At 41.5% G+C, this 16,413-nt stretch overlaps 1 protein-coding gene across 1 annotated transcript; it reads left to right on the forward strand.

Moving 5' to 3' along the window:
* Positions 1-9,549: 9,549 nt before the first annotated feature.
* Positions 9,550-15,735, forward strand: LOC308385139 (serine/threonine-protein kinase Sgk1). Its single transcript, XM_080863923.1, has 13 exons — positions 9,550-9,788; positions 10,322-10,397; positions 11,167-11,242; positions 11,336-11,376; positions 11,474-11,531; positions 11,636-11,719; positions 11,809-11,940; positions 12,028-12,140; positions 12,236-12,359; positions 12,469-12,564; positions 12,653-12,808; positions 13,290-13,379; positions 13,770-15,735. Exons 1-13 carry the CDS (start codon positions 9,719-9,721, stop codon positions 13,932-13,934), a joined length of 1,281 nt encoding a protein of 426 aa, XP_080720049.1. The 5' UTR covers positions 9,550-9,718; the 3' UTR covers positions 13,935-15,735.
* The last annotated feature ends 678 nt before the right edge of the window (positions 15,736-16,413 follow it).

Raw genomic sequence — 16,413 nt, forward strand, 5'->3', positions numbered from 1 at the left:
CATTTTGATACTGCAGGTCGAACTGAAACATAATCTAATCTTAGCAGGACTCGTTTGAATACATAGAATTGGATCCAGGCACATAAAGACACTAATAAAACCACACTTCTTCATTTTCTTACTCTTCCATTACCTTCTTTAGCTCACCAGAATGTGATCACCTTAAGCTAAAACCAACTTTAGTTTGTTAGTACTCATATTTCTATCATGATGTTTGTTTGTTTTTTAAAATTAGCAGCAGTTACGCTCACTGAACTGCAACGCTTTCTTAAATGATCCAAAGTAAGAGATTTGTTGAGTGTAAATTTATTACAGTATGACTGCAGCTCACTCCTCCCAAAGCAAATCATAATTCACCGCAGCACTTTACTGACAGAGAAACAGTGTTACTCATCAGTGATGCTGTTGTTGCTGCTGTATCTCAACCCCCACATGCTTCACTCCTCACCACACAGCACTCATTGTTTGTGATGATAACCTAGAGCTCAAGGCTAACAAAACAATCATGGCTGTCAGTGTGACTAACCAGGTCTTTTTATCCCCCAAAATCCTGAGAGGCAGTAAGTGACAGAGGCAGAGGAGGCTGATGGGGAGTGAATACATCACTCCTGCAGTGGTGGCCAATTAAAAGCAAGTTTAAACCCCTCTCTGTCCTCGCTCTGTATTCCTCAGGTGGTTCCCATGTCATGGAGACTGGTTTCCCCTCCGGCGTGTCTCCCGTCCTCACGGGAGCTGTAACCAGACACCTGCCTTTGTGTTGTTCGATGCTCTTCAGGTAGATAAAAGAACAGCCGAGGGTGGAGGAGGTGAGGTTAGAGTTGGGGATGCGTGTAGAGGGAGAGGAAAGGAAGGTGCGTCACAGATCTTTGGTTACAGCTGTTTGCAGGCTGTGCGATAAGAGGAAGAAACAGCACAAGAGGCAGAGAGAAGAGGGAAGTGCAGCGCTGAAAGTTATTTGTCTGTGAATCAATGACTTTTGTGAGCACAGCTGCAGTGGGAGCCGTTGACAAGTAGACAGATACGGAGAGGGAGGAATATTTACAGGAGCACTGCATCTCTCTCAATCACCTGGGCGCTCTGCAGCAGACAGACAGCCATTCATCAGAGACTCTCTCCTGATATCACATCTAATCAAACACTTAGGAGGACATGAAGACCGGCAAGAAATCCTTCATAGGTAGGTGCTCCTTTAATTCACTGTCTCAGAGTATCTGGGGAAAAATGTGCAGTCTCTCAGCAGCACAGCAGAGAGAGGGGGGGGATGCACCATGAGACAAGCAACTTTTACAGCTCAGTCATCTAAATACTATCCTCCCTGCTTTTTCAATCACCGTTCTATCTTTTTTGACTCCTTATTAAGTCGTCGTATCTCTGCTCCTTTATCATTCCCTCGGAGTGCTTTGACGTCACGGTCTCTAGTTACATAAGATATTAGATGAACAATTCAAAGACACTGTATAGCACTCTTCTGTATAACTTCGCACATTATCTGGTTTATTTTCACGATGCCCACATCAGAGTCTCTCACCTTCTCTCTGCAACAGCCGTACATCTCATCTCATTTGTCACCTGAGAGGATAAAAGCTGCTGCTGGGCCTTGGTTTTGTAACTCGGACCAAGGATCAGATGATTCAGGTGTTTTGTGATAGCCTGAAAAACAGTTTGGGGCCCACACAGTTATTAAACCTTAAAGGGATAAGAAAATAGACCCTTTTTTCCCCCTAAGAGTTGGATGTAATGTAAGAAGCTGCAAGCAGCAGATGGTTAGTTTAGTTTGGCATAAAGACTAGAAAAAGAGGAGACAGAAGGCCTCTGGCAAAAGGTAATAAAATCTGCCTGTAAGCGCCTCTAAAGCTCCCTCAATAACACACTACATTTCTCTGTTTAATCAACGCAAAAGCAAACTATAAAAATGTAAGTTATGATCTCACATCATACAGAAAACCTCAACTTGTTGTTTATCTGCAACAACATGAAGACAAGAGACATGAAATTTATGACTATGACATCACTATCATAAAAAAATATACAGTCCAGGAAATCCCCCTTTGGTTTGTGTTCAAGCTAAACAAATGAGATGTATTGTGTTAACAGGTGTGCTTCAAAGCTGCTGTTAGGCACCATTTGTTACATCTGGAAAGAACCTAGCAGGACAGAATATTCAATACAGATATTTTCTCAAAGCTTCCATTGTTATAAAACCTGGATGTTCCAGATGTGACCAAAAATGGTCCCTATAAGAGATTGAAACTCTCTCAGAGCTGAGAATCAGACTACAACCTTGAGTTTTCAATAAAAGAATCCACAGGGTCCAATCCAGAGGGAGAAGAAGGTGTAACGGGTCAGGAGTGTGACCAGGAGGATGCTCGTTGTTTTCTTAAACATTCAAACGATTGTCCAGCATAATTTATCTCGTGGGGTCAGACAGTCAGCTTTGAGTTGTAGTGCAGTGTGTCATTGTGTCACGGCACACAGTTTCTTTAGTCGCAGAAACACAACCAGTTACTACTGGGCTCTCTATGACTTTGTCATCGTCTTCAGAAAGGCTTGCTGTTTGGACACAGTGAAGGGGTCACATATTAGAATAATGCTATTCTCACTACTTCAAACGGCATTTTAAAGCAGCGGGGTGCAAACTATTTAATAGTGTTTTGAAAACCATTTTCAAAGCCAGAAACTAAATTTTACTTCCCTCGGTGTGCTTTAGATCGGCTCTGTGAGAATTTGCTTGATTTACAGGCATCTTTAGCAGAGTTAGAGCAGGTAATTGGATCAGTCTTTAAGTAGCTGTCACATAATTGAAAACCATCTGGTTTTACCTGCATCCATAAAACTCCCTGAAGCTCTCATCTAATGTCAGTGTAATTTAATTTCCAACTTTCAGCTAAGATCAGTCGTCTAAAGACTTAGACGGTCCTGCTCTTATCTCTTTAATGACAGCACTGTGTTCCCTAAACTCATCCAACCTGCTTTGTCGTTGCCTGATGGTTAATCTGGAAATCTTTTTAACATACGGAACAACTCTGTTTGGTATTTTGGTAAAAAAAATAAGTATTGTACAGCCTGCCACTAATTTTTACTTCCCTCTTTGTGGTTTCGATCATCTCAGTGAGAATTTGTTTGATATAAAGGCATCTTTAGGAGGCTTAGAGCAGACTGGATTGATCTTAAAGAAGTTCTTAGGTAACTGAAAATTGTTCTGTTGAATAAATAAAACCAATCAAGCTTTAGTTTGCCTACATGCAAGTTCATCTGGAAAGTCCTTTAATGTCAGCTGCTCAGTAAATTTGTAAAGCAAACATATGCAGTCACACAGACACTGTTTTCAGATTATCCATGTCTTGGCACCATTTCAAATGCCTGACGCTGACCAACGTCACCATCTAAATCACTTCACTCACTTAATTAATTGCTTTGGTTTCATCGAGGATTCGATTGATTTCCACTAGATATCTTCCAAATGAATAACTGACCTCATGAGTAGACTTACAAAGCCATAAACCACTGATCATAAACTGGATCAAATGAATACCACGGCAGTGAGTAAGCTTTATTTGTTTCTGGGGTATCCTAGAGACGTTACCCTTCACTGGCCAAACTGAGCTGAGAGCTTCTTTAGAAACGTGGCTGCTTTTTATATGAAATATGTTTCATATTATTATGATCCAGGGCAAAAACAGAGAAAAGGGAACTGCGTACAGTAACGGAAGTCACCACCAGCCACTGATTCATGATGTTTGGCTCACACAGATGCTGTAGTTAGTGAATGACAGTCTGGTGGTCTGAATGAAAATGGCTCCTGGGTCTTTATTTCTGTCTGCTTCCTTTTTTTCTTTCTAAATTGAGTTTCTAACATGTGAGAAAACACATGTTAGAAGAGAGAACATAATGAAAAAAGTCTTTCTGCTATCATTATAGTAATTACAGCAATAACCGCAGTCACATTATGGAAATTAATAGAGGCTTTGCAGCTCCAAATAGGCTGGATCTTCCTACTTGCTTGGCAGCAAATTAAAGTAATGTATTATGGAACAGTTTGTGTGTCTGAGTCATCGCAAAAGAGAGCAAACATTTCTCTTTTTTAACTGATGAAGCAGGCGCATGAGCAGCTGTCTAATCCCCCGTGGAGGGTAGAAAAATAAAAAACACTTCTCATCTACTGCCCGGGAATTCAAACGCGAAACAAAGAGCGAGTAATTCTAACTCCAGATTTATCAGCCAAAATCTGCTCCCACTCGCAGGGGCCCGGGGGCTGCACTGCGACGCAGTCGGGCTCGACCACCACCTCCGGTCTGGCTCTCTGCGGGTCTCTGTGTGAGTAATACTAGGTGCCAGAATGATGCAGATGACACAGAAAAGAGGAACTGGAGGAGGAGAGAAGAGATTTTAGCAGAGATCTGTTTTCAACTGAGTGCCAAGGCTGCCATGACTGCGTGGGTGTGAATAACACAAGGCCATGATTGCTCCTCAGAGCTGGTCAGCGATTGTAATTTGGGTTCTCCATCCTCATTAGCCTTCCTGCCAGCGCTATGGGTGGTCACCAAGGACCTGTTTGCCTCTATGACTCATTCATCCACCTTCTGCTGCCTCCTACCCACTACTCTGGTAGTAAGCAGCCAGCCGAGAGTCCAGGTTGAACCTTACTATTATATTTGAAGCACTGAAATATATTTTTAATGATTTTCTGGACTGATTGATGTTTGTTTGCTTGTTTGGCTCGTACAACATTTCAAAAATTCAGAGATATATTCAAAACAGAAAAATGTTTCCAATGTAGAGGCTTAAATGTACTGCAATTTTTATTCAACACAAGTATGTTAACTCAGTGGGTCATAATTATATTTACATTTTATCTTGCATTGACACAATAATAACTTTAAATTTAGCTGTTTAAAAGGCAGAGTCCTTGGAGACTACTGCAAACATGTGGATGGAAAATATCCCATGTTTTGTGATGGTTTAAATTTCTTTAAATGACACGATATTCACAAATATTTACATAGTTTAGAAGCTCTGAGGTCTTGAATTGTCAGTCAGATGTAACTGTAAGAGTGAAACAAGGACTTTCTGAGTTACCCTTTGTTCTATTAGCGTCTCGAACTCCAAGCCTGTCTCGGGTTCACTTCCTTTTTGACTATTTTAACTACTCATCTGTCAGGATACAGAAAACTACACACAGTTTCTCCTTTATCCATGAAACTCCCTGAAACTCTCATCTAATGTCATATTTCCAGCTTTTTAGCTTTGTTCGACTTCAGTTCTTACAGTCCTGCTCTTATTTCTGAAATAACTGGACTAAATGTGTCCCCTGAACTCACCGATACTCACACCTCCTTTGATGTTCTGAGATGTTTAATCTGAATATATATAACTTTACAGAAGCTGTTTGCAAGAGCTTTATTTTGAGACCTCAGCACAAGCTAAAATACTGTGATCTGGATTATTCAACACAATTGGATATGAACTTTAAAGTCTTTTCATGCATTTACGGAACTCAACAATGACTTCTTAGTTCTAAGGAGGGTTTTTGACTGCAAAATCCATTTTGCAAGAACAATAGCCCGTCCCTGCTGACCGACTATCAACATGGGAAGTCTATAAATGGAGGTGAATAGGTCTCCTTGGCAACACCAAACTTTGTGTCTTGTGTGACCTGTATGATAGCCTCTGCAAGTGCACTGGATGAGAGCGCTTGAGCAATCCGGAGACAAAGGCAACCATTATAAGCCTTCAGCTACAGAAAGCTTGAGTTTTCATTCCTCATGATCTTATTGACTGAAGGCTCTCTTTTAGTCTTCTTGGCTGCAACTAAACTAAAGAGTGATTATGAGCTTTTAGAGGCGGGGCAAAAGTGCAACACTGTTTACAATATGAGAAAAAAACTAAGAAAATACAAAAGAATATTCATCTTTTCATCAGCAAGGACCACAAACTCAAAGACAATTAGACAACATTTTTTGATAGAAGATGGCGGGTGGATGGCCAGCACCAACCTAGGCCTCACCGAGGATCGGTGGTGGCTCATAGGTCAGGCAGGTGCCAATAAGAGAGAGTGACAAAGTGAGAGAGAGGGAGGGTTGGGCTGGGAATGAGAACATACAGATTTGTGGGGCAGGAAGGATTTTGCAGACTTATGACTGGAAAAGGAGCATATGACGTTCCGGTGAATTACCTCCATTATTTGAGGTTTTCTGGAAGTGAAAATCATCAAATTAAATAAAAACTCAATTAACCTTCCAGCCCTGATCTCTGGAAAGTCAGCTGAATGACACAGAGGATCACCACACCAGATACGGGCCTGAATGGTTATATCACTCAAAATAACTTTGACATGCAGCACCTTTAAGAAATTACACCTTTTATCTCTTTGCGAAGCACTAAGAATAGAGTTCAAAAAGGTTATGCTCAAAGTCATATTTTATTTAGTTACCTTCGTTCGAGTACCTTTAAATGAGTTTCAGTTACTACTCGGCCTCTACCCTAAAGATCTGGTTTCATTTTGTCTCATGTGAGGCTCAAACTGGGGCAGGTGTTTGATGCAGCGCACAAGCCAATTTGACAAAAGCAGTACCACGCTGAGGCTGGGAAGTTATCGTCGATGCCACCCCGTGAGAGCTGGAAAGCCTTTTAGTGGAACGGCTGGCAGGTGCCTCACACGACTGCTTGTCAGCGAGTGGAAATTTTGCCTGTCTGCTCAGCATCAATCACACGATTGGACAGAGTGATGGAAAGCAGGGCAGCCTGTGTGAAAGTGCTAAATAAAACCTGATTAATCTGTCATGTGACAGAAGGTAACGCTGGTGGAGAGACAGAAAGAAACTCGGTCATACGAATCCTTGCAGAGCGATGATGAAATAATATACTTGAATAATTCACAGAAAGTCTACACGAGGGGAGGGGAACCCCATCATTCCAAGCCAGGGAGAGGTGTTGGTGTCCCATAATCAGATCCACTGTGTTTCTGTGTGTAAACAGAACCGAAGCTGAGCTGTGTGTGATTTGCCATCCAGGGTTTGATCTGTCATACTGCCAGCTGGCTCTGAGCTACTTTCTATTTGGGCCCCTTCAAATAAAGCACCCCACTTCCCTTTTCTCTTAATACATGAACTGGTCCTGAGGAGTCTCACTTCCTTTAAATGGTGCATGACTGTCACATTGTCAAAAGGGACAAAAACAGAGGAGTTTCCCACTGACACATCTCAGCTGAATGAATCCTAATCTTACCGAAACAGATGTTTATCACAGCTGAGGGGAAGTAAGCGCTTAGTCTTAAAGTGAAGTACAAGTCAGCAGCCTATAAAGTGAACAGTTAATCAAAGGAAAATTTTAAATTCTGATCATAAAATCATAGTTTTAGTCAATTTTCTGTGAATATGCTCAATATTTACTGTTCAAAACTGAAAGCTTGATGGTTTAGGTTGTTATTTTTTTGATAATAAAAAAACCAAGTGGTCCACTTGGACTGCAGGAAATTGAAAAAGGATATTTAATCAGTATTTTCTAATAAATACTAATTTGCAGATTAACCTGTGAGAGCTAACACATCTCAGGGTTATTTCATTTGGTAAGAGAAAGGGATGTTTTTGGTGTTAACAGCAATGATTAGTTCAAAAGCCACGAATTATATTCTGATTGGATCCAAGGTTCATATGCTTGACTACCATCGATGACGACTTACATCTCGTGGTGTTAATCAGTACCAGAGTGTAAACTACTCCTCACGTTGGAAATGTCACTCAAGTAGAAGTAAAGTCATTTTTACACACCAATACAACAGGAGATGGCCTCATGAGACACGTTCGCAGTACTGAAAATACTCAGTGCGGTTTAGTTAGGGGCTTCCTGCACACATTACACCCACTCACATACTGTGAATTCACTGCACAATTACGCTTTTTACTCTCACGTGGGTGGAATCGGACGTCACACAGACTTTGCAGTGGCAGGTTAAAAACAACAACGTTTAATGCCCGCCTCAGCTATGCATTTCCATTCAAAGCCCGGAGCTACAGTGCACATTTGCATTTTTCTGTATGACTTTATCAGTCTCTCACGTTGTTGTGGAGGAATTTTAGCCCACTCTACTTCAGCTCATTGAGGTCTGCAGGCATTCATTTATGCACAGCTCCCACTGCAGCACTTCAGTCAGATTAAGGTCTGGACTTTGACGGGATCATTGCATCAGGTTAAGTCTTTTCTTTTTCACTAATTTTGTTTTGATTTTCCCCAGTTGCATGATCCAATTTCATCCGTGTTTCAACTGACAGACAGATGGCCTCAAGAATACTTTGGTATTCCAAGGAGTTTGTGGTCAACTGGATGACTGGAAGGTTCCCAAGTCCTGTGGCTTTAAAACAAGCCCAAATCATCACCTCTCCACTGCCATACTCCACAGCTTGTATGAGGTGTTTTGTTTTCACCAAATATGGTGCTGTGCATTAGTGCCTTACATCTCCACTTTGATCTTGTCTGACCAAAGGACATTGTTCTGGAAGTCTCATTCAGGTGCAGCTTTGCAAACATAAGCCCTGCTGCCACTGAATACATGCTGTTTTGCATTGCAACATCATTGCTATCACTCAGTGAGAGATTAAATGACACTTTCAATCAGCAGATACCTATTAATGTCAACACTTCCTGGAAAATTTGCATGCACTCACCTTCCTTGCTGGGCCGTGTATACCCATCTGCATTATGGCACGGTTATGTAATTATATAACAGGGTTAGTGGACCACATCTGTGACAGCTGGACCCATCACTGCTTAAGCTCAGATGATCATGATGTCAAATGTTATTTCTCTGAATTTATATAATTATCGTGCAAAGTCACCTTCATAACTCCAACCTTGTGTGTGTGCCGTGAGCAAGGTCGTGGCTACACTTTTTACTTGGAGTGAATTACTTAGAACGAGAGAAGCAGGGAGATTTCTGGAAACTTCTTTGCTTTAAATAGAAGACTGTCTGCAGCCATGCAGTATTTTTCCTTCTTTTTTCCCCTGTGCACTTTATGGCTTCATCACCTTTTTGTTGGTTATTGGGATCACGCACTGCAGCTGTTGCAGGCTGAGGGTGAAATGCAGCAGTCGTGACATACATTTCTGCATACCCTCAGAAGATGAAAGCGTTGCAGCAGGGGGAAAACGGGAGCTGCTGCCACATGATTTCACAAGGCCATTCCTGGGATTGCACTTCTTCCTCTCCTTCTCCTTCTCCATAATAACTGGCGATAATCCCTTTTGTGCCTGTGGTGCTAACAGCCAGTTTGGAGATTTTCCATTGAGAGAAAATAAGGAGGGGGGGTTGGAGGAGGAGGTGCTGGTGGTGGGAGTGTGGTAGGGGGTGCTTTCACCCACCTCCTCCTCTTCCTCCTCCTCCTATGCGGTGGGCTCTCTCGTCATTCCCCCCACCTCGCCTCCTGCAGGCAGAATATGGCTGCAGCGGAATCCCGTGACGTCACGAGACTGTTGCCGTGGAGACGACGGTGACGAAAACGGGGCGTCACCTCCTGATACCACGTGGTCCCCAGCTACATTGGCTGGCTCGAGCAGCGGCAGTTCAGAGCGGAGCGCGGACGATTGGAGTTCAGTCTGCGCGTTTGATGCCACATAAAAAAACCAACGGTAGCTAACGGTTAGAGGACCAGGACCACAGAGGAAATATCACTGCATCTTTTTGCTTCATATTTTTAAACTTTTGGATATTTATTTATCGCTGAACATGGCCGTGACTGAAGCTGGATGTGATCTAACTTACTGCAAAATGAGGGGAATTGTAGCTGTTCTCACTGGTGAGCCTAAAAAATGACACTTGTTTTTACAACGCTACCCAAATATCCATCACTAAATCAAGCTGTAAATTACAACAAATTACGCCTGTCTTTTAAATTATTTTTAGTAATAAAAATCAGATGTAAATAAATTAATTAAAAAGATTGTTTTTTATTTATTTTTGTTCTGCATTTAAATGGTGGAAAATTCAAACCTGGACATAAGCGAAAGCGGTATGGAAATCTGAATAAATATGTCAAATCGGGTTATTTGTGTTGTAATAAGGATTTGTGATGGAAAATGCTTTGTTGGCCGCCACTGTTGGTATCTGAATGAATGACCCAAGTGGTTGCATAACCTATAAGCCCGCGACATAAGAGGTCTATACACACTACACGCAAGCCTACACTGGAAATGCGATATTTAAAACTCACAAATTGCGGATTAGGACTCAAACACAGATTTTTTTTTCTCTCTAATGAGAGAGAATTGTTTGGATCACGATTCACGATTGGATCATACTAACATAAAGGGGTTCCCTCTTTTTCTGCAGCTTTCATCAAGGAGAGAAAAATGGGTCTGAATGACTTCATCCAGAAGCTGGTGTCTACTCCACATATCTGCCAACAGTGAGTATTCACATTTTAAAATAAAATAAACAAATAGAGATGGTTGGAAGTGTAAGCTTTTGGTTTTGAAAATTGACCTTTAAGTGAGGGCACAAAGAACATCTCTCTTGGCTCCAGTTACTTCCTGGATTTCAGCTTCTAGTGTTTATTTCTAACTGCTATCCCATTCATGATTAGTGCGCACAGGTCCCGACCAATCCAATCAGCCACCTGGGTTTAGCAGGACATTGTGTTAAAAGCATAATCTGGGTCCAAGAAGCCAAGTTAAGAATAGTTCTTTCATGACAGGCTTGCTAACAATCTCACCACTGCATAATCACCTCTCAAGCAAATCCCCTGTGTTCCCTTGACAAGGATAAACCTGTAATTCAATTATTACATGATACATGGCTTGGCCCGTGACACAGGTCAGAGTGGGGTGGGAAAAAGACAAAAAAAAACCCAGGTGTTGCATCTGACCTCTCCAGATGCTCCAGGAGGGCATCTGAGCTGGACCCCTGAGTCCTGCAGAGCAGGCTGAACCCTGTCGTTGCGGATCAGCAGCTTAAGGTTTTCTCAGACAGGTTGAGCTTTGACAAGCCTTGGTGAACTTGACCTGTCTGGAAGTTTCAGACAGTCATTGGAGTCGCACCCACGCAGAGGACATCCATTCAGCTTCTCAGTTTCAGAAACCTCTTAAGAAATCTCAAATCCAATCATCTGTGCTGAATAAAAACCAGGTGAAGTCAGAATCCTCCGTATGAATGAGTCTTTGTCTCTCTGTTTTCAGTGTCGAAGTTAACAACTTCCTGAAGATTGATGAGAATCAGAATGAGGAGGTCGAAAATGAACTTCCTGATAGTGATGTAAGCAGAAACTATTTACTTTCATCACAGTCTGACTCATTTTATCTGTAAAATGTGGCACTGTTGTGATCTTCCCCGTGTTGTATCTTTCAGATGTGCCTAAATTCTCAAAGTTCACTGGCTGAGGACACTCAGTAAGTATACTTCAAAGAAATCTCTATGCCACAATTTTGACAAACATAAATGAGAACAAATTATAAATGAAATTTTCTATCTTTTTCTCTTCTTTAGGATCAAACCCTGTGATTTTGACTACCTTAGAATCATTGGAAAAGGCAGCTTTGGAAAGGTGAGTCTGTCCTTGCGTGCAGCCTTTTATGTAACTGCTCTCCTCCACACATATAGGTCATCTCTGCGACTACATTACTAATGCAAATGTTTGATGGCAAACAGGTTTTACTGGCTCGGCACAAGGAGACCACCAAGTACTACGCTGTCAAAGTGTTACAGAAGAAAATCATCCTGAAGAAGAAAGAGGTAGGACCCCTCCTCTATCTATTTTCTCTCGGCTGGTAATGTGAAATGCAATGAAAACGGCATGTTATAATCCATCTTCTCTCCTCCAGCAAAAGCATATCATGGCTGAGCGCAGTGTGCTGATGAAGAACATCAAGCATCCCTTCCTGGTGGGGCTGCACTACTCCTTCCAGACTACTGACAAGCTGTACTTTGTGCTGGACTACGTCAACGGTGGAGAGGTAAGCCACAGTACGGCAGAATGAGGACAGAATATATAACCTTGTTTGAAACAGATGCTGACAGATGTTTGCTTTTTTCTACTCCAGCTGTTCTACCATCTCCAGAGAGAGAGAATCTTCCTGGAGCCCAGAGCCAGGTTCTACGCTGCTGAAATTGCAAGTGCACTTGGCTACCTCCACTCTCTGCACATAGTGTACAGGTAAAGAGTGATGCCACAGCTCCCCCTAGTGGACATCTGTAAACCTGTGCCCTGATGCATTTAGAGTAAACATTTCTTTGTCTTGTTTTTGACAGGGACCTGAAGCCAGAGAACATCCTGCTAGACTCACAGGGACACATTGTCCTAACAGACTTTGGCCTCTGCAAAGAAGGCCTTGAGCCCAACGGTACCACGACAACCTTCTGTGGGACGCCTGAGGTAAAAGATACATCTTTAGACATTTGTTCATCATTAGTATGACCTCAGTACGACTTCTGAGGAATAATGTTGGACTTGCATTGAACTTTTCTCTGTTTTTTTTTCTCAGTATTTGGCTCCTGAGGTTCTCCAGAAGCAGGCGTATGACCGCACTGTCGACTGGTGGTGCCTGGGATCGGTGCTCTATGAAATGCTCTATGGACTTGTAAGTGGAAACCGGTGACTTTATGCCTTTTTAGATCTCCTGATTGTTTATACAAGATTAACACAACTCCTTTCTTTTTTTGAAACAGCCTCCATTCTACAGTCGCAACACGGCTGAGATGTACAGTAACATCCTGCACAAGGCTCCGGTGCTCAAGCCCAACGTGTCGAATGCAGGCAGGGACCTGCTCGAGGGGCTTTTGCAGAAGGACCGCACCAAGAGGCTGGGAGGAAAGGATGACTTTGTAAGTGCACACATCACATAGAGCCCTGATTCTCAGACTGTGGGTTGCAGTCCCCTAGTGGCCTTTGCAAGTACTGCAACTGGGCTGCAAGAAGTCACCTGCTGTAAATTAAAAACATTAATCTTCAACAGTATAATTTAGTATAAAGTTGCAGTTAAGGGTTTGCATTTTTGAAAGAAATAGAACAAGTCAAAAAAAGGGTTGGAATTGATATAATTACACAATCATTCCTCATTTTCTGACCTACTTTTGAACCCGAACTCGTCCAAAATCAAGCACAAAACAAGGAAATACTTGATCTTAGGCTTGTGTGATGATCGAAGCTGTTATTAAAGTTTTGGGTGGTCCAAAAAGGATTTTCACATATTGAAATGTGCCACAGACCTCTCAAGTCTGGGAATGGCTAACATACAGGACTGTAACAGATTGTGACACTTGTTTTCCATCACTGTGCTCATCCAGTTTCTCTTTTTTCCTTCAGCTTGAACTGAAGTACCATTCGTTCTTCTCTCCAATCAACTGGGAGGACCTGATGGCCAAGAAGATCACACCTCCATTTGTTCCATCAGTGGTATGTATTACTCATTATAATTTAATCAGAATGATGTGTTGTCCCAGAACAAGGCTATCACAGTATCACTTTCATGTTTCACTTCACGATTATAGCGAACTACATTAATGCAATATTAATTGGAAGTGCATGAGCGGCTTTAACCATAACTGTACAAAAGCATTAAAAAGAACAGTTACACAATATTTACAATATTACTGCGTCTGCTTTATTGACATCTGCTGGAAATCCAAAGCCTTTTTGTTAATGGAATAGTCAGAAATAGAAGGAAAGTCATACATCTAGTGAATGTGGACATTGTGCTTATGCTATGAAACACCCTGATATCAGTGGCAAATTCATTATTATACATGCAATTTTTCTAACGTCTTCCCCATCTTTGTGTTACAGTCTGGTCCCACGGACCTGCGACACTTTGACCCTGAGTTCACCCACCTGCCAGTGTCCTCCTCTCTTTGCACAGACACGCTGACTGTGACCAGCAGCGTCAAGGAAGCAGCCGGAGCCTTTCCTGGCTTCTCTTACGGGCCTCCAGCCGAACACTCCTTCATGTGATCGCCAACATTTCTTCCTGTCTGTCCTGAGAATGAGCAGGAAACAGGACAAAAGCGCCAGACTGTGTTGCTTTGACACATGGACCAAACTGGAGCGTCTAGGAGGACGTTATAAGAGGATCTAACTGACAAGAACACTGAGGGATGAGGGTCAGATCTTGAGTTAGCTTGTGCATGACCAGTGTACAGATGGAGGACTCTCATGTTACAACACAGCTGGCCCTACAGACTTCTGCCTGTCTGTAGGGCATCAAACTGCAATACATATGTGCCATGTATGGATGCACGTCATGGCCCTAAAACATCTCTGATGGCTCCGGTGAAGTGACATGAAGAGAAGTGCCTGAAGTTCAAAAGGCAGTTCGGACGACAACAGCAGAGCCAGCTTTATCGGAAAAAGCAAAAACATCGAGGCAGTTTCTTTTGTTTGGACTTTTGACGAGAACGCTAGCCGTTTAAAGGTGATGCCTTCATTTCATTTCTACATATGTCCAAGCTCTGCGTTTTTCTTAATGTTCACACTGTGTTTTGTCTTCATGTGAATGCTCAATTGCACTCGAGGAAACAAGGGTCACGAAAAGTGAAGCTTATTTTGCTTGAAGCATCAGAAACTTTGGATTAGACAGCTGTATATCTCTTATTTAGCTTCATATCTCTGCTCTGAACAAAAAAAGAAACGACAGTATCTCGATATTACGCACCTGCTAGTACTTCTTGGACCAAACAGACTCATTAAGACTTTATTTTTGACCCGTTTGTCCTCATGAACTGAACTTTTATTGTACTGTGTAGAAAAAGAAAAGAAGTTACATATATTTTATTAACCACAAACATTCACTGTTTACTAGATTATGAATAATTTCTAAATGTCGATTAGTGTATCAAAATATCCAAGTAGATTTATTTCATCCAAAGCAATATAATTTATTTTTGGGTTTTCACTTCCTTGTCATCTTCATCTAGCGACTACATTAGTTTATATCTGCTGTTTGCAAACTTTACAAAGGACTAAGGAAGAGTTCAACCAGCAATAACAGCCCCACATCAATGATAGCACATGGATACTGTATATCAATCTTATTTTAACTTAAAAGTGATTGCTGTTTTATTGCAAACACTCCAGACAAACTGTAGAGTCTATGATCACAAATGTCTGTGTATTTATGCATCATGTAGAGAAGAACTGTGAATGTCTTGTGCCTGTCCAAGGCGGCCTGATCCGTGTATAATGTATCTACATATCTCTTCCCCCTAAACCTGTTGGTTCCTTTTTCTAGAAAGATATCATTAAAAGAAAAAAGCTTAATGAACTCTGTGAGGAACCCGCTGGGTGGAGTAGGCACTGGCGTTGTTGAGCCTCGGGCCTCCTGCGTAAGATGGTTCTGGAAAGTGCAATAAAATATTGTTAACACTGAAATAATTAAATATTTTATCTCTTTTTATCAAAAGTGTAAGGCAACTTTATGCTCTGATAGTCATTATTAAGAGAGGCTTTTCACCTGAGCACGGATTACTCATGATATCTTTACTCCATTTTTTAAAATCTCCATATTTCAGGTTTCTGCATCCCCAGAAAAGAATTTTAAAGCCTGCTGAAAATAATCATACTAAAAAACAAGGCAGCACACAGCTCTAGATCATTTTCTTCCATATTTGGAAGCGTTAAGTTTCTGTTTTGTATTTTTTATGTATATTTATTTTCATGCCACTGCTACTGTACAAACAAGACTATTTACATGATCAACTGAAAAAACTGAACTGTAATCTGTGTCAGAAATGGCAAATAAAGTCTCTAAATCTAAGTCTCGTCTACTGATAATTTTTTTTGTATTAATGACCTAAATCTAAAAAGTAATTATTAACTGAAGATTGTAAATGATTGCATGCTGCAGGTATCTCTGCTAGAAAGAGAGAGGTTAAAGTTCACAGGAAATCTTCCAGATGTATTTACATTTTATTATAATGACATTATGGAAGCTAAATGAATAATTTTTCTACATACTGATAGCTTTTACTTTAGCTCCTTAATTCGGTTGTGCTGTGAGGATATGAACAGGTATCTCTTCCTTACATTTAAACTATGTCAGCAGGTGTTCTGATGAAGGAAAAATACTCAAGCCCCATTTCCTTCAGTTTGCTTCACAGGCAAATTGATCGTTGGAAACACCATCAACGGGCAAACAGGTCAGCAGCTGGCCAGACACACCTTTTTATTTTCCCTGAGCCATAGGGTCACAGGTTGAGTTTAACCTTTCCACCTGAGTCCTTTTAGCCTTTTCCCAAAGGAGAATCACAAGGATTGTGACAAAAGTATTTCCAGGCTTTCTAATCAGTTTTTAAACAAGGGACATAATTTCCTCGAGAAGAGAAAAGATTCAGATGGCCAGAAATGAGAGAAAAATAGACTTCTTCTTTCGGCTGGTCCCTTTAGAGGTCGCCACCACCTCCTCTCTGAGGTGCCTGGAGCTCCTTGTTCAGCG

This window comes from Rhamphochromis sp. 'chilingali' (genome assembly GCF_963969265.1).
Source record: "Rhamphochromis sp. 'chilingali' genome assembly, chromosome: 17".
NCBI lineage: Eukaryota > Metazoa > Chordata > Actinopteri > Cichliformes > Cichlidae > Rhamphochromis > Rhamphochromis sp. 'chilingali'.

Excerpts from the sequence above, each read along its gene's own strand:
- LOC308385139 (XM_080863923.1), top strand. The coding sequence starts at position 9,719 with ATGGCCGTGACTGAAGCTGGATGTGATCTAACTTACTGCAAAATGAGG. Across the intron at positions 9,789-10,321 it reads AATTGTAGCTGTTCTCACTG|CTTTCATCAAGGAGAGAAAA; the intron begins GTGAGCCTAAAA and ends CTTTTTCTGCAG. Across the intron at positions 13,380-13,769 it reads CTCCATTTGTTCCATCAGTG|TCTGGTCCCACGGACCTGCG; the intron begins GTATGTATTACT and ends TTTGTGTTACAG.